The sequence below is a fragment of the Bos indicus x Bos taurus genome, chromosome 4, assembly GCF_003369695.1.
Source record: "Bos indicus x Bos taurus breed Angus x Brahman F1 hybrid chromosome 4, Bos_hybrid_MaternalHap_v2.0, whole genome shotgun sequence".
Lineage (NCBI taxonomy): Eukaryota > Metazoa > Chordata > Mammalia > Artiodactyla > Bovidae > Bos > Bos indicus x Bos taurus.
This window is the reverse complement of record NC_040079.1, coordinates 16,028,557-16,053,360: the sequence shown is the minus strand read 5'-3', so window position 1 is coordinate 16,053,360 and position 24,804 is coordinate 16,028,557. Positions and strand designations below refer to the sequence as shown.

Below are 24,804 nucleotides of genomic sequence, written 5' to 3'. Positions count from 1 at the left end.
CACACGTACAATCACATCCTGATGTCACTCTTCGGGGTGTGGTGATAACTATTAAACAAGCTGAAGGCCTTAGAAGTGCTCAGATAAAAGGCTTTACCTAAACCCAGTTATCCTATTACAATCCACAAGAACATTTTCATCCAAAGGGATGGCATTTTTACGAGTATTTCACTGATGATGAAGTTATGACAACTTCCTTGGGATTCAAGGGGATTTAAAATGGTTGCAAATGATTTTGTTACTTGTTATCTAATTTCTGAAAGGACAAAAAGGAAAAATAAGCTATTTCTTTAATCGGAGGGCAGTGGCAGATGAGAAAAAGCTGACTCATGCCACTTTAGATGCAAGACCGTAATTCAAACTGAGTTAAACATTCATTAGAAAGAAGGGTGGGGTGGGGGGCGGGGGTGCTTCCCTGGTGGGTCAGTGGTAAAGAATTGGCCTGCCAGTGCAGGAGACGCAGGCTAGATCCCTGGTCCAGGAAGATCCCACGTGGTGCAGAGCAACTAAGCCCATGCAGCACAACTACTGAGCCTGTGCTTCAGAGCCCATGCTCTGCAACGAGAGGAGCCACCGCAATGAGAAGCCCATGTACTACAGCTAAAGAGTAGACCCCGCTGCTGCGCCCAGAGAAAATCCCACACAGTAACAAAGACCCAGCACAGCCACAAATAGATAATCCTAAAAAAAGAAAGATGAGTAAGGGAACTCCCTGGTGGGCCAATGGTTAGGCCTCAAGAGTTTTCATCGCCAGGACCCAGTTTAATCCCTGGTTGGGGAACTAAGATCCCACAAGCTATGCAACTTGGTCATGAATAAAGAACAAGAAGGGTAAGAGTAGTGACCGTGGTCAAGAGTAAGGGGTAGAGCTGGCGCAGGTGGGCTCGTGACAGCATCACCTCCACCAACTCCAGGGCCGAGAGGAGGGAAGACCAGAGTCTGTTGGGTAGGAGATAGTCCCGAGCCTCAGGCGGAAGGACCAGGAAAGAGGGAAGAGATGCTTTTTAAAAAGGCAAACCTGGAGCGCCGAGGGGCACTCAGCCCAGCAGCAGGAGCGAGGCAGAAAGCAGTCTTAAGACAAAGCTTCGCAGCATCTGGCCGGCCTTTCACCTGTAGGGCTGGCTTTTGCACAGCATATACCTTGGAAGGTATACGCTGTGAGCTTTTGCACAGCATATACCTTGGAAGGAAGCCTAGGACAAGATTCAAGTCAAATGAGAAGAGGATGTGTGGCATCACAGAAACCAACACTCATGTCAGAAGACCTGGGTTCTGAGTCAGTCCTGCTGTCAGATACTAGATGTGTGTCCCCGGGCAAACCTATGAGCTTCTCAGAGCCGTAGCTCTCCAACCTAAGGACCAGACCCATCACGGGCCCTCCTACGTCACAGCAGGTAAGACACAGAGATGGACAGGAGGGCACCTGTAAAAGTCGTGTGAAGGAAGGAAAGCAAGGAGGGAAGGAGGGAGGAAGAAAATGAGGCCAGGGAGATGAGAAGTTTAAAATAAACAAATAAAGGAGGTGCACACACATGAAGCATTGTTCTGGTGATGGCGGGAAGACCACACCCCTGGGGCTTAAGCACAGAATGCCCTTTCAAATATTAGTCTTGACGTACACATACATTTGTATATAGTTATGTGTGTGTGTGCAGTTAAAAGTAACACATAGTTTTATATATATATACATATATATTGATGTACACATACATTTGTATATAGTTATATGTGTGTGTGCAGTTAAAAGTAACACATAGTTTTATATATATATACATATACAGTCACCTAGAATTATCTATAACACATATATAACAATTTAATTAATTTGTATTATCTGTGTTCACACATATAAATTTCATACAGAATCTGATTTATTCTGGATATATGCTGAAAAAAACTTGGTCATGGGAAATGATCGGGACATTTATAGAAAAGGAAAAGGAAGATGGGGCTTCCCTGGTGGCTCAGACAGTAAAGAATCTGCCTGCAGTGCAGACCAGGTTTCGATCCCTGTGTTGGGAAGATCCCCTGGAGAAGGGAACAGCTACCCACTCCAGTATTCTTGCCTAGAGAATCCCAGGGACAAAGGAGTCTGGCAGGCTACAGTCCACAGGGTCACAGAGGCAGACATGACTGAGTGACTAAGCGCGCCCACGTGCGCGCGCGCGCACACACACACACACACACACACACACACACAAGGAAGATGAGCCTGAACCTGTACAGAGGCCACGTGGGAAGGTACACCAGCTGTCTTGATTAAATGGCTGCTGCAACCTTGGACATGGACTTGATTCCTTCATGTTCACAATGTAACTGAGGAAATGACAACTTAATCAGAAACAACCAGAGAATAAAATAAGCCAGTAAAACTACTCAGCCCGGGCAGACTTCATAGTCTACCTGTAATGGCTCAAGAAGTTCAAAGGAAGCAAAGAGCATTAGAAGGGGTAAACAGGAAAAGCTCCATGGAGATTAACACATACACAGAACTATATATAAAACAGATACTCTGGATAGCACAGGGAAGTCTACTCAATATTTTATAACAACCTATAAAGGAAAAAAATCTGAAAAAGGATACACACACACAAATATATATATATATATATATATACACACATATAAACTGAATCATTTTGCTGTACATCTGAAACTAGTACAACACTGTAAATCAACTATACTTCAATTTAAGTAACCTGGCCATTCACTGCAGGAAGCAGTGTCCTAGTCAAAGCAAGAGGAAGGGCAAGGTTCGGGGTCAGGAAGACACACCCACAAGACTCCCTTTCCACTCTCTTTTTCCTTCCACCTTTTCCAACATGATCAACATTTACTCAGCACCAACCATGCGAGGAACTAGGCACTGGAGAAAACAACCAATAATCTCCTTGGAGAGTCAGATATAAAAATAGGTAAGCAGCTAAGCACCAAATAAGTAATCTTACGCTCACTACCAAAAAAAGGCGAGACAGTGGATGCTCGTAAGGCTGGCTGGGGAGCTGTTCTTGGACCACATGATGCTTGGCCAAGACTTGAAGGAAAAGTAAGACTCAGAAAGCAGAGAGTTAAAAAGAGGTAAAACGGACAGAAAGTGTGAGTCAACACAAGACGGTAAGCACTACAGTGTGAGAGTATCAGTAGTTAACTACTGACCTGTACACTTAAAATGGTTAAGAGCATACATTTTATGTTACATGTAGTCTATCACAGTTAAGCTTTTTTTCATCTAAAAACAAAACCAAAAAACTGGTACATCCTTACAAAAAAAAAAAAAAGACATAAATACTGCCATTTGTAGCCAAGTAATAGATGACTGGGCTTCCCTGGTTAGCTGAGCAGTAAAGAATGGTTTCCATCCCTGGGTTGGGAAGATCCCCTGGAGAAGGAAATGGCAACCCACTCCAGTATTCTTGCCTGGGAAATCCAATGGACAGAGGAGCCTGGCAGGCTCCAGTCCGTGGGGTCGCAAAAGAGCCAGATACAACTTAGCAACTAAACAACAGTTAAGACGACCAGTCTGATTCTGTAGCAAGTTCGTGTAGAGGGACAGTGGGAGAGTCAGTGAAGAAATAGACAGAAGCTAGGCTGTGGGAAACCTAGGCAAACAGGTACATCCGATTCTCTCAACCAAGGTTTCTAACTTTGTGGCCCAAGGATTGGCTTCAAGTTTTGGTCCACGAACACCCTGTAATAAATCTTATTTTCTCCTCTTTAATAATTTTATCATTTTTGGCTGTGCTGGGTCTTTGTCACTGCGAGGGCTTTTCTCCAGTTGTAAAGCACAGGCTCCAGGGCTCACGGGGCTCTGTAGTCGCAGCTCTAGAGCACAGGCTCAATAGTTGTGGTGCATGGGCTTAGTCACTCCACAGCACGTGGGATCTTCCTGGATGAGGGATCGAACTTGAGTCTCCTGCACTGGCAGGAGCCACCAGGGAAGCCCCCTTGTAACAAATCTTGAATGTTTGTTTATAAGTGCATTTTGATCTGGGGAGGGGGTACATGGGTTTTGGATTCTCAAAATGGCTTCTGACTTAGGAAAATTTGAAAACCATTCATGAAGGCAATTGGCAGTGTGGTCTGGGTGGGGACAGGATGGGGCCTGAGGCTACATAAGTTGAGCTCACTTCCCTTGAGACTTGCTCTTAACTAAACACCAGATAGTATTATGTAAACAGGTGCAGTACCTCTCTTTAGGACTTAACAGAGCTATTGCTAGGTTCTAAGAACAGCTCTCTGGGAAAGCTGGTGACCCCTCTTATAGAAACTAGCAGAGGATGAGCAGAGAAGAGAACCCAGTAAAAAAAAAAAAACAGGAGGTAAGGAGATTCAATACACTGAAATGCCATAAAAGCCAAAGGAAAAAAAGTCCTGGAGAAGATGAAGGGGTTACCAGCATCAAGTTTAAGAGGAGGATTAAGAAAGGAATGAGAAAAAAAAGATCGCTAAGTTCTATGACATTCCATTGCACTGTTTCTGTAGTGATACAGAAAAAAAGGTCAGAGGTTAAGGGTAAGATATCCAAATTAGAATACTTGGGAGAGCAGAGAGAGGTGCTGTAATTATGACATGATAATTATGTCAGAGCATGAGACAAACCAGGACTGTCTTGGATGAATGGAAATACAGTTAGTTCCTTAGCTGAGGAGGAAGTACAACAGCCAGGAAGGCAGCAGATACCATCTGTTAACTCAAAGGACTTGGTCTTGAAAAGGAAAATAGGACATAAGTCAGAAGAACTAGTCAGGATAAGAAAGGGCTGTGTCAGCTACCTATGTGGGAGATGGGAGGACGTCGAAGGTTGAAAAGGAGAAGGAAGGAGTGGACAAGAACAACTTGTACCCTCTGTCTCGCTGAACATCACAACACACAAAGGGGCGGGCCCTCAGGACACTTGTGTGTGAGTGTTGACTGTGGGGACCATTCTCCAGGAAGCGGCAAAGATTAGAATAAGCCAGAGTGGAGAGGGGCCTTCTCCCTTTGAAACGACAAGGAAGGAGAAAGGGCTTTCCAGGTGGCCCTAGTGGCAAAAAAACCTGCCTGCCAATGCAGGTGATGTAAGAGACGTGTGTTCGATCCTTGGGTCGGGAAGATCTCCTGGAGGAGGAATGGCAACCCACTCTGGTATTCTTGCTTGGAGAATCTCATGGATAGAGGAACCTGGTGGGCTACAGTCCATGGGGTCACAAAAAAGTTGGACACAACTGAAGCGACTTAGTACGCACAGGAGAAAAGAAAACACCACGTGACCAGAAAAGGCAGGCCAGAGCACTCTATCAGAGATCGAGGCCTCAGAGAATGCTTTTCCAAACTAGCCTTCATGACAGCCTTTTCTTCAAGGGAAAACCATAAGAACGTGAGGTCGATTCTTATGGGTTCTTTAAAGCTAATCTGCACGTAGACTGCCAGTACCAGAACAACAGGCAATCCACCCGTAGTGCAAGATATAATTCATTCAATGCTAAGGCGTTATTTTATTTATAATTTCATTGCAGGTACAGCTTGGGGGCTACAGAAAGGTCAGAGGAATACTCGTCCAGCTAAGTTTAAACTGGGGCAAGAAAATAATGGTTGGTGTCAGGATACGAAGGTGTGACCACACTGATTACATGGCAGGGGAAAGGAAATTCTCTCAGCCAAAGGTCACCAAGAGGCTAAATAACCAAAATGGGCTTCATCCACAGATGATTCTTAAACTACAACTAGGCCACTCATCCAAACTCGGCACAGTCCTGCACAAAGGAGGAGGGGAGGCTTTCTCAGAAGGCAGCAGACACAGGCCTGTGCAATCCGGCAGCCCGGCGGGGTCAGTGGCTGGTCAGCCGGGGACACTCAGGAGCAGGGACTCTCCAGGCGTGAGTCATAACGCGGAGGTCGGAGTATAAAGAAAATAACCAGACAGATATTTATTATAAAAGTCAGTTTATTTTCCCTTTCTGTGTTTCAAAAGTTTCCCTTTCTGTCAGTAATGAGCAGTTAACTGATTGGAAGTCTGCTTGATTAAATAACATTAACAAGTTCATAAACACACATTTGAGAGTACAAAGCAAGAGGTTGAAAATTTTCCCCTAACTCCATGTAAATTAGGCAGCCCTCAAAATTGCACGTTTCACCTGCTCACTTTCATAATTTAAAATATATATACAGGATGACCTTAAAATATTGATAATTAGTATAGAATTCACAGCCTTGAAGATGTATATTCTACAAACATCTAAAGAATAGATACCTAGATACATCTCAGGCCCTAGTAATCCACTGTGATTCAATGTCACGTACTTAATGCATAGAAGGCCAAATGGTCTTTCCTTTTTCTCTAATTCTAGTCTTCTGCTGAGGTAACACAAGGAACCCGGTTATGACAGAGACCGAGCCTCTGAAAATAGGGCTAAGCCGACTGGCTTCCTAGTGGATCCTAAAAAGTTCCCAGAGAACAAGCCTGGGGTTGAGTACTTCGGTTATAAATTACATCCTGGAATGTTCACAACTGAGGTACCTCATGGTCCTTGACAGGAAGCCAAAAGACTTCCAGGAGTTGAAGGTAATTCTGAACGAAGATGGAGGAGAACAGCTGACAATCACTGGAAGATATTTCTGCTTCCGGAGCTGATCGACTTCAGAGCAGACACAAAGTAACTGAGCCACTCAGCACGTAGTGTGACTTTTCCCACTTAAGAGTTTAACTAAGGGATTCTCTGTCCAAGACAGGCTTACACTGGGCCCCGCTGGAGCGCTGTACCAGGATGTGATGCTTCAGAGATGAGCTGCTCTCTGTAAACTCATGACCAAAGCAAAATGCGGCGATCCTTTCTATTCGTGGAGCGTGTCGTCGCTACAAACCAGGCACGACTGTCGCGTGGTCACTCAGCTTTCCAGGATGGAGGACAAGGGTCCAAGTTCAATAGAGCATTTACGGTTAAAGGGATGAACCTCCACAGGCCAACAGAGTTGCTGGCAGATTCACAGGCCATTCAGTACATTCATGGAACAGCAGCGATAAATAAAAATCATTAATTCCTGTAGTGTAGAAAAAACAACCCAGCCTTCACTCTGGTCAGCATCTCCGGGGGCTCACACTGCTGAAAGAGGCCTGACAATCTGAGGTTATATTGGAGTTCTTAAGACAAACCCAAAATAGGGTGAATTAAGAGAATAAGAGTCCTGATGTTCTTTTGTGGGTACCAGTCACTCATTCAACACTCGAGTTTGTCGTCTTTGCATAAGAGAGCATGTTTCCCTCACTATTAATGGTGAAATAAACAGAACTGTGCAACTTGTCTGTGAAGAGAAAAAGGGCATTAAATGTACAGTGATAATTTAATTCTGTTAGTGCTTCATCGTTTGAACATAATAATGAATTTGGACTACATTCTTTTTGACTTCCTACAAAGATAATTCTTAATCTTTATTGAAACAGAAAATGATTTTGAAAATTACAGTTACTATAATAAAAAATGTAACATTACAGTCTCTTCAAAAAAAGAACCAAATGAAATAATTTGCTATAAGTAGAGCAGAGAATTGATACTGGAGCTCAGATTTCAAACAGCGTTTCTTCGAACAGATTCCATTTTCCATGACAATTTCTGGTATGATTAGACCAGCAGGTACATCAGGAAGTAGCTCCCTCTGCTTAGGGCGGATATCAGAAGAGGAACACAGAGTTACAGGGCCCAGCCTTTAGGAGCCAGAAGCAATGAAGCTGACGGAAGCATCCTTTGTGATGGCAAAGAACGTAAGCCTTAAGGCCGCTCGCTCCAGGGGACTGCAGGTGCTGAGCTGTCTCCAGGGCCCCTTGGACAGGCTGGAGGACAATGTCTGGACTTGGGCAATGGAGGCTGCCTCCAATTAGGATGCTCTCAACTGAGGGAAAGGATACTAAATACACCCTCTGGTGCACGAAGCTGTCACCAGACTCTCCAGTGGACCAGTCTCGAGCACTGTGTCTCAATAACGTGGTGAGAACACATCACGTGCTTTTTCAACAGACAGCAATGTTTTAAAAGCACAAGGCTTTATTTTGTTTTGGCTGCTTCCCAGAAAATACAGAGTTCCAGCCAAGAATATCTAAGGTGCAACAGATATTTTCTCAAGAGACTCAAGGTTCATTTTAGAACTCAAACGCCACAGTGTTAATTATAGCAATGCTTCTTTTTTAACCCTACGTGGTTTGGCATACACATTTCCTTCAGAATTCCCAAATTATACTTAGTGACAAAGAGTACCCTGGAAGAGTACCCTGATTAACAGGTGGGGATGTAAGTCTCTCACCATTTTTTCTGGAATCATGAATGACAATACTCATTAGACTCAGGTCAAGGGCAAACCTAACAGCCCTTTCCTTCCTTGAAAAATGAATGTGTCTTTTAGAATAGTAAGATGCTACTTTTCACAAAAGAATCTTTAAAAGCAGTCAGCAATGTTGCTGGTTTAAGAAGTGATTTAACCTAACTGTAAGAAGAAATGAACTACTGACACCTGCGACAACATGGATGAATTGCAAAATAATTATGCTGACTGGAAGAAGCTGACAAAAATATGGAGTGTGTAATTCCATGTATATGAAACTCAAGAAAATGCAAAGTAGTCTACAGCAATAGAAAAGTGGACCAGCAGTTGCCTGGTGCAGAGAGGTGGGATGGAGGAGAGAGGTGGGGCACAGGCATGACAGAGGGGCTGTGAGGAAACTTTTGGGAGTGACGGACACCTCCTGCCCTGATCCGGATACTGTTTTCACAGATGTGTATGGACATATGTTAAATCTTCCTGAATTTTATATCTCAAATACATGCCATTTATTTTAAGCCAATTATTCAACAACAAAAAAAAGACTACTTTGAGTGTTAAAACAACAAACAAACAAACAAAAAAGTGATTTAAGTAAATGTTTTGAACTCGTTTAACTTGAAAACTACTAGCGAAAAGCTTCCCTGTTGGACTAGTGGTTAAGAATTCACCTGCCAGTACAGGGGACACAGGTTTGATCCCTGATGTGGGATTCCACATGATGCGGAGCAAAAAGGCTGGGCACCAGACCTACTGAGCGTGTGCTCTGCAACAAAAGAAGCCACTGCAACGAGATGCCCACACACCGCAACAAGGAGCTCCTGCCCACCTCAACTAGAGAGCCCACGCAGCAGAGAAGGCCCAGCACAGCCAGAGATAAGTAACAAATACGCAAATCTTAAGGAAAAAACTACTAGTTTATAAAAAAAAAGAGGGGGCACATACATACCATAAGAATGAAAAAGTAGAAAACCCACATCCATCCCAGGTTGTCCTGGATCAAAGACACCAAATACTAAAAGGGAAAAAAAGAAATCACAATATAATCCTTTATAAATTAATAAAATGAAGTGGCTAAAAAGTAGATGAAACGTGGCTCTTCTAGAAATGAGAAGGGAGTCAGGGTGTGTATAACGTTTTGCGGTTTGCAGAGCTCCTGCATATACGTGCTCCTAGTAAAGCTTTACTGACAGCCTTCGTTTGGTAAGCTGGCAGAATCCAAATAAAAAATAGAATGGAAGGCCTAAGTCCAAGAGGTCTATATTTTTTTCACTTTGCTATTAAGAGAGAATGATGAACAGCCTCAAGCCACTTCTGTTTAATCATCACTTCTTCCAGTGACAGGTACTATAACTGATGCTTTTAAAAATAGTTCATCTTTTAAGTATACCACTCATTTTTCAACTACACTATTTGCTCACAGGATTACTGCATGACTTTGACACTCTACAGCATATTCTTTTATTTTCAATTACTAAAAAGTATCCAGTAGCTTTTAACCCATTTTTTTTTAATTATGGTAAAATACATATAACATACAACTTGCCATTTTAGCCATCTTTCATTGTACATACAACTCAGCAGCACCAAATACATTCATGACTTTGCACAACCATCACCACTACCTATTTTCAAACTTTTTCATCAGCCCAAACGGAAACTCTGCACCTATGAACTCTCTGCAAGAACTCTCCATGACCCGTCTCCTCAGCCCCTGACAAACTCTAATCTGCTTTCTATTCCTATGAATTTGCCCATTCTAGATATTTTGTGTTAAGCAGAATCACCCAATATCTGTCCTTTTGTGTGCAGCTGATTTCACTCGACACAGTGTTGCTACGGTTCATTCATGTTGTAACATACATCCACCCCTTTTTAAGGCCGAATAATATTCCACCGCATAGATACACCACATGCTTATCTATTCATCTATCCGTGGACATTTTAGTTGTTTCCACCTTGTGGCTATTATGAATAATGTTGCAATGAACAATGGCAAACAAATAACCGAAATTGTCTTCAAGTCTTTGGAGTACAGCATACCTGGAGCGGAACTGCTGGGTCATGTGGTAATGCTTGCCTTTTGGAGGAACCATCATAGCATTTTCTACAACAGCTGTGTGGTTTTACATTCCTACCAGCACTGTATGGAATTTCTCCACCTCCTCACCAGTACTTACTACTTTGTTCTGCTGCTGCTGCTGCTGCTAAGTCGCTTCAGCTGTGTCTGACTCTGTGCGACCCCAGAGACGGCAGCCCACCAGGCTTCCCCGTCCCTGGGATTCTCCAGGCAAGAACACTGGAGTGGGTTGCCATTTCCTTCTCCAATGCATGAAAGTGAAAAGTGAAAGTGAAGTCGCTCAGTCATGTCCCATTCTAGCAACCCCATGGACTGCAGCCCACCAGGCTCCTCCGTCCACAGGATTTTCCAGGCAAAAGTACTGGAGTGGGGTGCCATTGCCTTCTCCGCTACTTTGTTCTACTTGGCTTTAATTACAGACATCCTGATTAGGTGTGAAGTGGTAGTTCATGTTTTTCCTTTGCATTTCCCTAAGAGAATAAGGATGCTGAGACTCTTTTCAGGGGTTCATTGACCATTGGTACACATCTGTCATAAGGAGTTGTCCCTATGTTTTCTTCTAAGGGTTTTATTAGTTTTAACTCTTAAAGTTAGGTATATGATCCATTTTGAGTTAATTCTTGTACGTAATGTAAGGTAAGGGTCCACATTCATTACTTTGCAATGTGTACATCCAGCTTTCCCAGCACCTTTTGGTGAAGAAACCACTCTTTCCCCAATGGTCTTGGTACCCTTCTCAAAACTCAGCTGACCACTGACACGATCATTTAACCCATGTTCTTTGATCACATTATTAGTAAAATTTTTAAGTGGGAGAAATTAAAGGAGAACAACTGAGTGATTTAGCCTGGACAGCCTCATGGAAAACAAAAAAGCAGAGCTGTAATCACCCATGAGAGGAAGCACAGTGGCCCTCCAAACTCTCTGAATGCTACTTTATCTTTTAAATAGCTTTACTGACATATAATTTACATAATACTAAGCTCATATCACTCAATGGATTTTAGTATACATACAGAGTTGTGCAACTACCACCATAATCTAATTTTAGACCATCTTCGTCACCCCAAGAGAAACCCATTAGGAATCACTCTCCAGACCCACCCAACTCAAAGCAACCACTAATCTAATTTCTTTCTCTATAGATTTGCCTATTCCGGGTATCTCATATGAATGAAATCACATAAATAGGTGGTCTTTGGTGACTAGCTCCTTTTACTTAGCATAATAGAGTTGAAGTTCATCCATACTGTAGCATCTATCAAACCTTCATTCCTCTTGAACTGCCAAATAATACTCCATTAGATGGCTGGATGGCATCACCAACTTGATGCACATGAGTTTGGGTGAACTCCGGGAGTTGGTGATGGACAGGGAGGCCTGGCGTGCTGAGATTCATGGGGTCACAAAGAGTCAGACACGACTGAGCGACTGATCTGATCTGATATGAATATATCATATTTTACTTATCCATTCATCGGTTGATGGATGTAAGGATGTTTCTACTTCTTAGCTATTATAAATAATCATTTGCTGTGAAACACATTTGTGTAAAAATGTTTATGTGGACGTTTGTTCTCATCTCTCTTGGGAAAACACTGCAATTTAACCTACTGAACCCCCATTGTGTGTCAAAATCATATCATGCATTGGGAACGCAAAAAAGAAGGACACAGCGCGGTTCTATCCTCAGGGAAGGCAGAGTCTGATACGGGGGATCAGTCAGCCAGTCAGTGTGAAACACCGCGGCAACTGCTCTACCACAGGCGCGTACCAACTGCTCTGGACACCAGCGGGAGAAAGCAGTGTTTTTCTTGGGAAGTCAGTGAAAGGCTGGGAGAACAAAGCTATTCAATGTGAATTTGGCGAGTGCTAGGGACCAAGTTTATAGAATTTTTGTTTTCATTTTGGCCACACTGTGCGGCATGTGGGATCTTAGTTCTCTGACCAGGTACTGAACCTGCGCCCCCTGCAGTGGAAGTGAGGAGTCTTAACCACCAGGCAGAGTCCTAAGTTTTTAATATTAAGTCATGAAGTTTGGGGTTTTATACCTCAAACAGTAAGAAATCATTCAAAACTCAACACACCAAAGGAATGAGTAAAGCGAACAATGATTTACTCCTGATTCTGCTTCTAAAACCGTGAAAGTCGGTCTAATGCTGACCCCAAGTTCCTAGTTAGGGATCTTAAGACTAGCGGGCATTCTAACTAGAAAGAAACTCCTTGAAATGCTAATTATAATCCATCCATCTGATTAATGAAGAAAACATTAGCTAAGAAGGAAAACCTAAAATACAGTCATTTCAAAAAAGACTGCCCAATACCCTTTATATGAAGACATCTGAACAGGTGGCCAATAGCATTTTGGCCTGTTCCTACTCCAGAGCATGGCAAGAAAACACAGTTCTCTTACCTTTGCTAAGTGTTCTTTTTCCCCTTTAGTTTCATAATCAAATAAGCTAACACCCTGATCCTATAAATCGCTCTTTCTACAACCATTCAACAAGTACCTGAACGTCTCAAGTGTGCCAGGCACCCTCCCTAGGACTGGGGCGACAGCAAAACACAACACAAACACTGCCCTCGTGACGCGCATCTCACAGCGGGAGAGACAGTAACAAATAAACACGCGCTACGTGACCAGAGAGAGGTATGCGTGCAGTCGGTGGACCTCCTGCAATGGGTTTCCCAGGTGGCTCAGTGGTAAAGAATCCACCTGCCAGTGCAAGAGATGCGGGTTCAATCCCTGGGTTGGGAAGATCCCCTGGAGAAGGAAATGGCAACCCGCTCCGGTATTTTTGCCTGGGAAATTCTATTGTCAGAGGAGCCTGGTGGGCTACAATCCATGGAGGTCACAAAAAGCCGGACACGGCTAACTGAACAACAACAATCTCCAGCAACGTCTGTTCTTGTATTAACTACTCACAATCAGATACCAGTGATCCACCCCCATTAAGCAAGCAAAGCATCAATCTTCAAGGCCATCTAATGACCTCAGTGTCAAAACTACAAGCCTTTTTCCTTCCATTCTCTGTCTCCTGACCTCTCTTCATTTATGATCTGAGTAACACCCCCACCCCTCAAATTCTGGCTTCTGTTTCTGTGACCACTGGGCATCCTCTGAGGTTTTGCACATATTTTCTTTCCCCATTAAACATCACATCACTGCCATAGTTTCACATATTTTATCCATGCAGTTGATTCTCAAATCTACATTTTACAAAATTAGCACTTAATGACTGAGAGTGGTATACCCCAGGAGCGACAAATACTCATGACTGTCCCAGAGAAACAATGCCTTTCTGAAGCTGAATGAAAGCAAGAAAGATCAATTTGAATGGTTCTGACAAGGACTTCCCTGATGGTCCAGTGGTTGAGACACCACGCTTCCAACGTAGGGGGTGCAGGTTCGACACCCAGTTAGGGAACTAAGATCCCGCACGCTGTGCAGCACAGCCAAAGAAAGAGAGACAACAGTTCTGACTACCTACAGTAGGCCACTCTTAACCTGGAAGATCCAAACTTTATAGAGTGCATAGGACTCGCCAGGATGGCTTGCTGAAATACAGATCCCCAGGCCCTCACTCAGTGAGTCCACAGTAAGCTAAGTGTTCTGTACTTTAATGAGTTCCCAGATTGATTCTGATGTAAGACATTTATGAACTGTCTTTTGAAACACAGTTGTAGGAAGCACAGGCAGCATCTCAGGGCAGCTGCAGCGTCCATGGCAATTTCTGGTGGGGGTCAGTGGCAAGAATGTGTGTATGTCTGCGTTTGGAGGGTGGGAGAGCTGGGGCCTGCGTGTCAAGTGCGCGGTAATGAGAAGCATGTGTCTCCTGGCCTCCCTGAAGTGCCAAGTTCAGGCTGGAAGAGGACGCGGTGGGCAGCAGGGACTGAAGGATCTGTCTGACCAAGTGTTCACTTCTTTCTAGACAGGAAGAATCTGAAGGTAAAAGTGGAGAGGACGAACTGATAAATGTCGAGGGGCCTTCCATGTTAGGTCACTAAGAACCCAAGGCTTTTAGTACAGTGCACTACAGCACAAGAGCGCCACCTACCGTGGCCCTGCAGGCGGGGGCAGGCCCTTCCACCGCTAAACACTCCCTGTCCAGCCCACCCCGCCCTCTCACCTGGCCCACCGCAGCTCCAATGCTCCCGGTTCCATCAACGATCCCAGTGACGGTCGCCAGAGCCTCACTGCTCCCCTGGATCAGCTCCTGACGACCCAGGTCCGCAGAAATAGCAGAGCTAATCATATTAGAAGGTCCACCAATAAAGAACCCTAAAGTCAGAAACAGAACAGGTTCTTATTAAGACACTACTCGTAACAACGCGCTAGGAACCTACTGAGAATTACATAAACTCTAATCCCAGTACTCTAACTGGTATGTTGGAGAGAAACAGAAAGAAGGGGGCAAAGTTACCTGTAAAAATGGAAACTCCCCCGGATGTAACATCTTAGTTAGCATCCGCTTTCCTTTAGAAAACAGACCTTTCTAATCCGGTGAAGTGTGCATTCCCTGACAACTGTCTGCACTAGTTTATCAAATTCTATTATGGCAGAGATGAGTCAGAGTATCTAACTACCCAAATTCAACCAAACAGTGAGAAAGAGAGAGAGAGGAGAAAAAGCGATTTAAACGGTGCAAGGGGTTCCATCTGCCACTGTTCTCGGTGAGGCTGCCACAGGACTGAGCACGGTCAGGGCCAAGAGTCTCACAGAGCAGCAGCAGCTTCAACTATCCCATGAGCTCAAATTTAAGAACAGGAGTTTTTCTATAACAGGGTCCCGTGTGGCATTCAACTGATTCATCTGGGGTTCAAGGGAAGAAATACTGACCAATTCCAACATAGGAGGAAAAACCAGCTATACTGGACTTTTTGAAAGTTGGTGAACTGGTTTCCAACATGGCATTCTTCCTACACCACTTCCGGGAGTGATATGAGAGGGTGTGGGCCGCAATCAAAAATGGGAGGAAATCTCTAAGGGACTGCTTCTGCCACACCAGGACTGAGGCGGTCACGTGAGAGCAGAGAAGCAGGATCCGGGGGAGGCATCTTTCCTTTTACCACCTGAGTTTTCTATAATTAAGGCTTTAGAATAACTCAGCTTGAAGGAGCAATCAGTTTCCTTTTTCCCTTTTTATTTACAGAGGAACAAGACAGTGAAATGGAGCCTGTGCCGTACCTGTGACAGCCATCAGAAGCGCATTGATGGACTTGTCGTTTGGAGAACCTGCAAGGAAAGACACAGGCACGGGGTGATGACGTGAGGAGCGCAGTACACGTGTCTCCACCGAACAGTACACACAGGCCTGGATTCCCATGACCTCACAGATCTCCCGGGGATAGCAAGCAGATACAGCTCCATCACCACCTCTCCCGACTCTTATGTGTAATGTCTGCCTCTGGCTGGTGCTCAAGCTACTGTGACTTCTAAAAGCTACAGGAAAACTCCTATCTCAGCAGCATCTTAAGGGACAGATACCAAACCTGCTAATTACCATCTTTCCTCTTTTGAAATCTTGTCCCTTTTATTGTTTTATTGGCTCGAATGCTGCACCGCTGGAGCCTACCCTTGGACAAAGCATATACACTCCCAAGCAAGCTTTTAAACAAACCAACAAAGCAAAAGAGATGCCAGTTTCCTCCCCAATGCAAATAAAACTACGTAATGATACTTTTACCGCTGTTCACAGGACAATACAAAGATCCCATTTATGCCCTGGGATCTTTGTGGCTGGTCTCAACCACCTCCCCAGGGCTGATCACTGACTCGAGGCAAGTAAATGCCTTAGTTCTAAGAGATGAGGCAAACAGTTTAACTTCAAGGAAATACTCACGACTGTATCCAACCAGGGACCCGATGGCCAGAAGCAGACTGAGAGCTAACACCGGCGCTCTCTTCTGTAACATGTCGGAGATGAAGCCTTGCAGGGTTCCACCTTTCAGCACAAAGAAGTGCAACCCAATCAACATCTCGAAATTAGCTTAGTTACCTGACTCTTGCTTACCACGTACCCTCCACCCGCTGGCAGGATCCTAACCCTGGTCTATCCAACAAGACAGCTGACTCTCCTAAAAAACCTCCTCCCTAATTTCCTTTTAGAAAGATAATCTGTCAACTCACACGATGGCAGACGGGGACAGACACCACCAGTCAGACACCAAAATCAGGAAAAAGCATCAGACCCACCCTCACTGTTCCTTGCTGTTTTCCCTTCCCCGATCAGCTATGAAGCCTTTTCTTGCTTTCCCCCCGCCCCGCCCCCCCCGCTTTTTATTTGAAAGATAATTAATGAGACTGCGTCACAGGTTACGAGTAGTAGTGAACATAAATATTCACTAAAATTAAATGCAGCAATTATGGTTTGGCAAAAACTAATAGGTCAAGATGTTTAAAATAAATTTATGTGGAGGACTTCCCTGGAGGTCCAGTGGCTAAGACTCAGCAATCCCAATGCAGGTGGCCCAAATTCAATCCCTGGTCAGAGAACCAGATCCCACATGCCGCAACTGAAGAGTTTGCATGTGGCAGCTAAAGAGCCAGCATACCACAATGAAGACGGAAGATCTCGAGTGCTGCGACTAAGATCCAGCGCAGCCAAATAAATAAATAAATAAGCAGTTTAGAAAAGAAGAAGAGGTGACGTGGATCCTTGAAGCAACACAGTCACATTCAGATACAGTCCTGTTTGGAATCTCGGGGCATTGGGACATCTGGTACACCCTCATCAGAAGTCTATTCAGGACACAGAAGTATGTGCAAGTCTAAAGGCAGCATCCTCACCTTTGGCTCTGAGTCTAAGAATGAGGACACACAAGTTCAGATACAATAACAGCATATCACCTAAGGATATACTGTGTTTTCATGTGCTCAGGGCAGTTTAGTCTGTCCACAGATCTAAATGTAAAGACAGGCTACCAAGGTTCTGCCACAGTCATGTAGGTGGTACCCACTACCATGCATTCTGTATATCTGTCTGGTTTTGAAGATTCCTACTTCCCTGTTTGGGCTTCCCTGGTGGCTCAGTGGTACAGAACCTGCCTGCCAATGCAGGACATGTGGGTGCAATCCCTGGTCCAGAAAGAACTCCTGGAGAAGGAAATGGCAATCCACTCCAGTACTCTTGCCTGGAGAATCCTAAAGACAGAGGAGCCTGGCGGGTTACAGTCCATGGGGTCACAAAGAGTCAGATACAACTGACTGACTAAACAACTTCCCTGCATTTCTAGCTATAGCAAAAAGTCACTATTAAAATCTGCTGTGGGGCTTCCCTCATGACTCAGTGGTGAAGAATCCGCCTGCCAATTCAGGAGACACAGGTTCGATCCCTGACCTGAGAGGACCCCACATGCCATGGAACAACCAAGTCCCTGTGCCGCAACTACTGAGTCTGCGCCTTACAGCCCGGAAGCTGCAACTCCTGAAGCCCACTGCCCCAGGGCCTGTGCTCTGCAACAAGAGAAGCCACAGCAAGGAGAAGTCTGCATTCCTCAACTAGAGAGTAGCCCCTGTTCTCTGCAACCAGAGGGAAGGAAAAAAACCCAGGCAGCAACGAAGACCCAGCACAGCCAAAAATAATAAATAAATAAAATCAACTTTAAAAGAATGGGACACACAAGTTCAAACACAGTAACAGCACACCACCTAAGGGTACACTGTGCTTTCATATGCTCGGGGCAGTTTAGTCTGTCCACATGTCTAAATGTAAACATTGCAGAAAGGCTACCAAGGTTCTGCCACAGCCATGTAGGTGGTACCCACTAACATGCACGCTGTCCATCTGTCTGATTTTAAAGTTTCCCACTTCCTTGTGGATGCTTCCAACTACAGCAGAAAGTCACTATTTAAAGTCTGCTGTGTACAAGGAAGCAATCGTAAAACAAAATAACCTTCCTACCTTTATGATCTGACAGTCAGTACACTAAGCTAATATGTTTCCCTTCTTCGGCTGTGGGCGATAGGTAAAATGAACATAACTCAGATCTCTGACATACAATTAGCTTTAGAGCTAAGCGATCCCTGGGAGTGTACAAAAGGCTCACCCTTAAAGAAACCAGAGACAGCAACATCCTGGTACATCCCAGGACAAAAGAACTGATCCCGCAACAAAGGACTGAGAAAAAAGAGCTCTATACATCACAGGGCTGCCGCAGGCTGGGTCCTCTTTTCTATGGACTTTTTTTTTTAAGGAGTTTGGCTATTTACCAGTAGGACAGTTTAGGAAAAAGGGCTGTGGAATAAGTGATAAAACTTTAAATGATGCCAGATTTCATAACCCAATAAAATCTGACTAGTGACACCCTCTTGCTAGAGGAAAAGACGCTTCATTAGCCGTACCTATAATTCCTCCGACGTCGTACCAGATGGACAGCTGGTCAGCTTCGGCCTCCTTCCATCCAAAGTTGTTACTCAGATAAAAGGGCAACCAGAAGAAGAAGGAGTAATTCACTAACTTCAAGCACGCGTAGGCCAGTGAATACTACAAGGAAAACACCCCACTGTCAGTAAGGAACGAACAGCACAGCGTAACTACCATTCTAATACAATTAAACAGCAAAACAAAACAGAAGAGCTGGAGCTGCATAGTACGTGATTTTAAAATTAAATGTTCCTATAAATTCCCATTGCCTGACTTGTCCTAGCCTTCCTCCTCTCTTCCCCCAACTTAGCATCTAGAAAGGCAGTATAATAAGCCTTGGGATTAAAAACACAGAGGACTACTCCCTAATTGTCCCCACTTTTTCTCCTTTTGGCTCTCTGGTAGAAGCAAACTGGTGTTCTGAACCATAAGGCAGGGCATGGACTCACATTTCTTTATTTAGATAAAGATAAAAGGTATTCGTGCCACTGAGGAGCACTAACCATAAGCAAACGAACCCAGTAAACATCACAGCTTTTACTGCAAGTAGCCAACCCTTTCAGGTTCGACTTCCTTCGAAGCTAACATGATGACCAGTGCAGAGCAACGTGCCTGGACGCTAGTTCCAAAGGTCCAAGAAAAGCATCAGCATGAAAACTACTTTCATAGGGTAGTTTCGGAAAGCTCTGAGTCAAAAATGAAAGCAGAGGATCATCACGGGCCTTGTGGCTCTAGGTTGAGGAGTAAGAGCTCCCATAACATGGCAGTGGGGCTGAGAAACCTATATTCAACACATTATTACCAGGAAATCCTGACATTCAGCATCAAAGGAAGAAGGGGGAGGAACAGAGAGACTCACTTCAAAGGGTGTCTGGCTAGTATATTCTCTTCCCTGGAGCTGCCACTTATTCCCTAGGTATCACTTGTTTTAAAGGGGCTTTCCTGGCAGGACCGCCACCCCCTAGAGAGCCAAATCTCAACCATGAGTGCATTTTGTCCAGACAGCCGGCCACAAAGACAAAGGGATTAAGTTCACTGGATTCCCTTTATACCCTGCCCATGGCGGGGAACAATAGCTTGTGAAATACAAAGGGATAGCAAGGGAGCACCACGTTTAGTCACAACAAATCTAAGTCCTGTCTCAGAAATTAAACTCTTACCAGCAGAATATTTTAATAACTACTGTAAAAAAAAACAAAACAAAACTAATCATTAGCATAAGAACAGGCCCCCAGGGGACATGCATTTCACTGTATGACTCGTCATCTTTTGGTTGAAGAACTGTGGGAACTCGAACTTCGATCTGAACTCACGCTTAAACTTTATCTGTTGGCAAGTGTCAGTTCTCTTAGCCTGGGGTAGGGAGAAGGGAGCAGATAAGTATGAAATAGGACAACCAGCAGACTCTGAATCTAGTTGAGAGGTTATATTCATAAAGCACCATTAAACCATAAAATTAAAAAGGTGTTTAATCATAATAACTCAACATTGCAGACTTCAGGGAGGATGGACTGGTAGGCCTTCTATCCATAGGATGGGGAACTGAGACACAAGGAAGAGCTGAGTAACGCCAGAGACCTCGCAGAGCCTTAGTGGGTAAGCTGGCAGCATAACCTAGGCCTCTTAACTCCACTCCTGCACTGCTGCTGCTGCTAAGTCACTTCAGTCGTGTCCAACTCTGTGTGACCCCACAGACGGCAGCCCACCAGGCTCCGTCATCCCTGGGATTCTCCAGGCAAGAACACTGGAGTGGGTTGCCATTTCCTTCTCCAATGCATGAAAGTGAAAAGTGAAAGTGAAGTCGCTCAGTCGTGTCCGACTCTTAGTGATCCCATGGACCGCAGCCCACCAGGCTCCTCCGTCCATGGGATTTTCCAGGCAAGAGTACTGGAGTGGGGTGCCATTGCCTTCTCCCCACTCCCATGCTAGAGGCCCAAAACACCAAGACAGAAAAACTGTGGCAGAATGGATTCAGTTTAGATGTTAGGAAAAAAACCTGACTGTGGAGGTTATGGAAACACTGGAATACACTACCAAGGGATACTGTGGAGCATCCTGCTCTGGCCTTTTACAGAAGGGCAAACTATTTTTTCCCCTAGAATGGCAAGAACATCGTCAAAGAAAACAGACTTCACCACTCAAGGCCCTCTTGATCTACTTATAATTCTGTAAGACTTCAACAGGCCAAAAGGCATATATTAAAAAATACCCATCTTTGCCTTCTTACTCCAACTCTAGTATCAGGGTCAGCAAATTGGGGCCACGGGCCACTTCCGGTCAGGTCCACTGGTTCCATGTGTCTGTGGAGTCCTCTGCTCTACTGAGCTGAGTGGCTGTGGCAGAGACTGCACAGTGGCCCCAGGGCTGAAAACATTTACATCTGGCTCTGCACGGAAAAGGTACCAACCCTCGCACTGGGTATCAGATACAAGCTCAAGTGGTGTCAATAAACAAGCTGAGGGCCACTGTTCCCGATTCCTCTGGACATATATTCCCGAAATAAAGTCTCAAAGAGAAGCTAACTGCTTCAAGGTGCCGTATGCCCGGCAGTGCTACTATTCAGGCTATGGTATCTCCCAGGCTTCGGTGGGGAGATCTGAACAGTCCTTACCGCTATAACTCCAGGAAGGCAACAAGCCTGGTAGAAGCTTATTGCCTTGACTTGGGTCACAGTATTGCCTTCTTGGATTGAATAATTAGGCTCAGCTTCATCTTCGTTTTCAGCACCATTAATTAACGGCCTGTGCGAGTCTTCTTCAAAATTGTCTTCTGTCTCGATACCTGGGATACCTACAACAACAGCGACAGCCACACTGAGAGGGTGCCTGCCAGGTGCCGGCACTGTGCTGAGTGCTTTACACGCACCATTACTTGTGAGGTCCACGCTATTTTCATTTGCATTTTACAGAAAAAGTTACTAAGGTTCAGAGTCCAAGGTCAATCAAGGTCACAGAGCTAATGAGGAACAAACCCAGGACTCAAATTCTCCTTTATCTGGCTTCGAAGCAGTGTTTTTTCAACCACGTCACGCTCTCTTCTCTTTCATACAGAAAAACTCGTTAATTACGTACTATTAAACTGACGTGTCTCTTCAGTAAGACTCAAAAGACAGAAGAATCATACATCTATCTGCTTCTGTGGTTTCACTTGTATGTTCTGCCTGTACAATCTGTATTTAACCACAGATAAGTATTTCACTGAATTATTCTTCTGAAGAAAAAAAGATCTGTCTCAAGAAGCGAAATTCAAAATCCTTCCATGCTAATTTCAAGCCAATGTCTCCATTATAAAACCTCATTTGCAAATGATGAGTTTTCCCTGAATCTATAAAAAGGTGAGCCTCACTCCCTCAAACATTTGCAGCTGTGCCAGGCAAGGCTGTGGCGTCGACAGGACACAAAACAGCAAGACTGCTCTTTTAATTTACTGAAAGGAGCCCACAGTTCTCCTAGGGAGAAAGATCTGGGCTGTTCCAGCCTCGGGTTTCTCTTTGCCCGTGTTAGCAAGACGATCTGAGTAGAAAAGCAGCTTCTCTCACCGATTTCTTCCGGTGACACCAGGAGTCCAAAGAAGATGATGATCCCACCAGCAAACTGCACGGCCGCCGTCACCAGGAAGGCATACTGGGGGGCGGGAAGGGGAGAGGTGCTCCTGACACATCGGGGATGCTCGTTAACCACACAGTCGTTAGAGACACACGTGGAGGACGGCACAACCAGGAAGGAAGTGAGCGCCGGGCACCCGGCCGCTGCCAGGCACTGAGCTAAGTGTTTTACTTGTTTTCTCACAAGTTTTTCCCAGGGACTCTGTGCAGCTCAGAGAGGATAATTAAGGTCTCCTGGACACCGAGTGGTACTATTACAACTGGGAAGTCAGAATTAGCTCCAAGAATAGCACTCTTGCCACCACTCAGCCTCACGTAACAGACAGTATCTGCCCTCAAAGACAGTTTCCAGTTGAGGCGGGTTACACACCACACACAACATTAATTAATAGGAACCTCCCTGGTGGTCCAGCAGTTAAGAATCTGCCTTGCAATGCAGAGGATGTGGGTTCGATCCCTGGTTGGGTAACTAACATCCCACATGTCGTGGAGCAACTGAGCCGGTCCAACTGCTTTGTCGCCTGACGCGACAAAGACTCTTGAGTGCTGCATCGAAGAACCCACACAGCCAAAACACTAAATAAAGATAAATTTTAAAAAGAGATACCACACATTAACATAGGCAGCACGGAGGTGGGTAAATGAGAAGGCTGAGTCCCCATAGGAAACATACAGAGGAACTGAATCTGGAAGAAAAAAGCCAAGGAGGTTGAAGGAGGGAGACAGTGCTTTAGGGAAGAGCTGAAAATCCTGGCAAGTGACCACCTTTCCCAGCACAACTGAAGCCACCAGGCGGGAGGGAGACGGGAAGCCTTCTGCACAGGGGGAGCTGAGGGTTGTGCTGGGGGTCACAGGGAAGAACAGTGTCCTTCCGACGGTCCAGGTGAGACACTCGAGAGCCAGACGGCATCAGTGAATTTTATTTAAGAGAGAATGGAGCCTGAGGTGTCAATGAGTGTTTCCAGAATTCAAATCTGGGAGGAGCCCATAGGGTGACCTGAAATTCCCATTTGAGCCAATTAGTACAGTCCAGGTGTGAAGCTAAGAAACCTGGGAAAAGGTGACTATGAACACAGGAAGGACTTCCCACTGGCCCTAACTAGACCAAAATTCTTCAAGGACCAAACACTTGGCAAGCTGTTTAAAAACTGTTACCTACTTTCTAAAAGAGCAACTTACTTTCAGTTATTAGGTTTGGGGTTTTGTTTTGTTTTGGCTGCACTGCATGGCTTGAGGGATCTTAGTTCCCCAATCGGGGACTGAACCCACACCCTCAGCAGTGAAAGTTTGGAGTTCTAACCACTGGACTACCAGGGAGTTTCCAATTATTAGGTCTTTGAACAGGCGATCCGTTGACATGAGCCATTCGATTTTTTTATTTGTTGAACATATAAGCACTGTTATTTAGCTTGTACTTTCCAAAGTTTGTTTTGGAAACACACAAGCCAATACAATAGATACTCTTTAATTCTTCCTCCATTTCACATAAATGGCAATACTCAACACACGGTTATCTTTACTTAACATATCACTGAGCTCTATCCCAGTCTGGACACGCAGGGCTGCCTAACTCTACTTCACAGCTGCACAGATTCCACTGAATAGGTGTTTCGTGGTTTAACTACTTCCCATTTGGTTGACATCTGTTACCAATCTTTTGCTATTACAAACAATGATGAAGCAAATAACCTTGCAGATGTGCTCTTTGTATATGATGAAGTATACTCATCAGTCAGATTAATTCACGGAGGTCGAACTGCTAGGTCAGAGCCATTATAATTCTGATGTGTTAGTCGCTCAGTCGTGTCCGACTCCTTGCAACCCCATGGACTGTAGCCCACAAGGCTCCTCTGTTCATGGGATTCTCCAGGCAAGAATACTAGAGTGGGTTGCCATTCCCTTCTCCAGGGGATCTTCCCGACCCAGGGATCGAACCCAGGTATCCCACATTGCAGGCAGATGCTTTACTGTCTGAGCCACCAGGGAAGCCCAGTTAAGTGACTGGGCTTTTGACAGACATTCCTATATTGACCCCAAGAGGAGTTATTTACTCACCCACCCTGCAATGCCTGATGTTACCTTCTAGTAAACATGGTACCATACTTCTGGACTTTTTCCAATCTAGTAAGGATACGGTGTAAGGTTTTTTCTCTCTCTTTTTTTTTACAATGTAGTTTTAATTTGCATTTCTCTACCACTTAATACCTAAACTCCTATAAGGGCAAAGATTTTTGGCTCTTTGGGCCAAGGCTCTATCCTCTACTGCCTTGGGGCACTTAAGAGGAACTTAAGAATATTACTGAGTGAAGTAGAATATCCTGTCATATGTTTATAAGCCATTTCTCTTTCCTTTCCCTGAACTACACATTCAAATGCTTTACCTTTCTTTCTGTGTGTTGTTAGTCTTTTTCTTTATCAATTTGTGGGCACTCTTTATACATTAAGGAGATTAGCTCTTTATCTGTAAC

The 24,804-nt window shown here is 44.6% G+C and overlaps 1 protein-coding gene across 9 annotated transcripts in view; it reads right to left on the bottom strand.

Moving 5' to 3' along the window:
* SLC37A3 (solute carrier family 37 member 3) overlaps positions 1 to 24,804 on the bottom strand; it is a 58,923-nt gene that overhangs the window by 5,552 nt on the left and 28,567 nt on the right. For 4 of the 9 annotated variants that reach the window (XR_003510674.1, XR_003510675.1, XR_003510676.1 and 1 more), the window contains exons 8-14: positions 22,271 to 22,355; positions 21,344 to 21,522; positions 18,711 to 18,852; positions 16,210 to 16,311; positions 15,555 to 15,602; positions 14,497 to 14,648; positions 9,236 to 9,301 (exon numbers count right to left, since the gene is read on the bottom strand). Coding sequence is in view for 6 of the 9 variants with exons in the window: in XM_027538844.1 (XP_027394645.1) it covers positions 9,236 to 9,301; positions 14,497 to 14,648; positions 15,555 to 15,602; positions 16,210 to 16,311; positions 18,711 to 18,852; positions 21,344 to 21,522; positions 22,271 to 22,355 (774 nt within the window). In the remaining 3 variants the exon portion in view is untranslated. The other 5 variants (XM_027538843.1, XM_027538841.1, XM_027538842.1 and 2 more) reach the window with 5 other exon arrangements.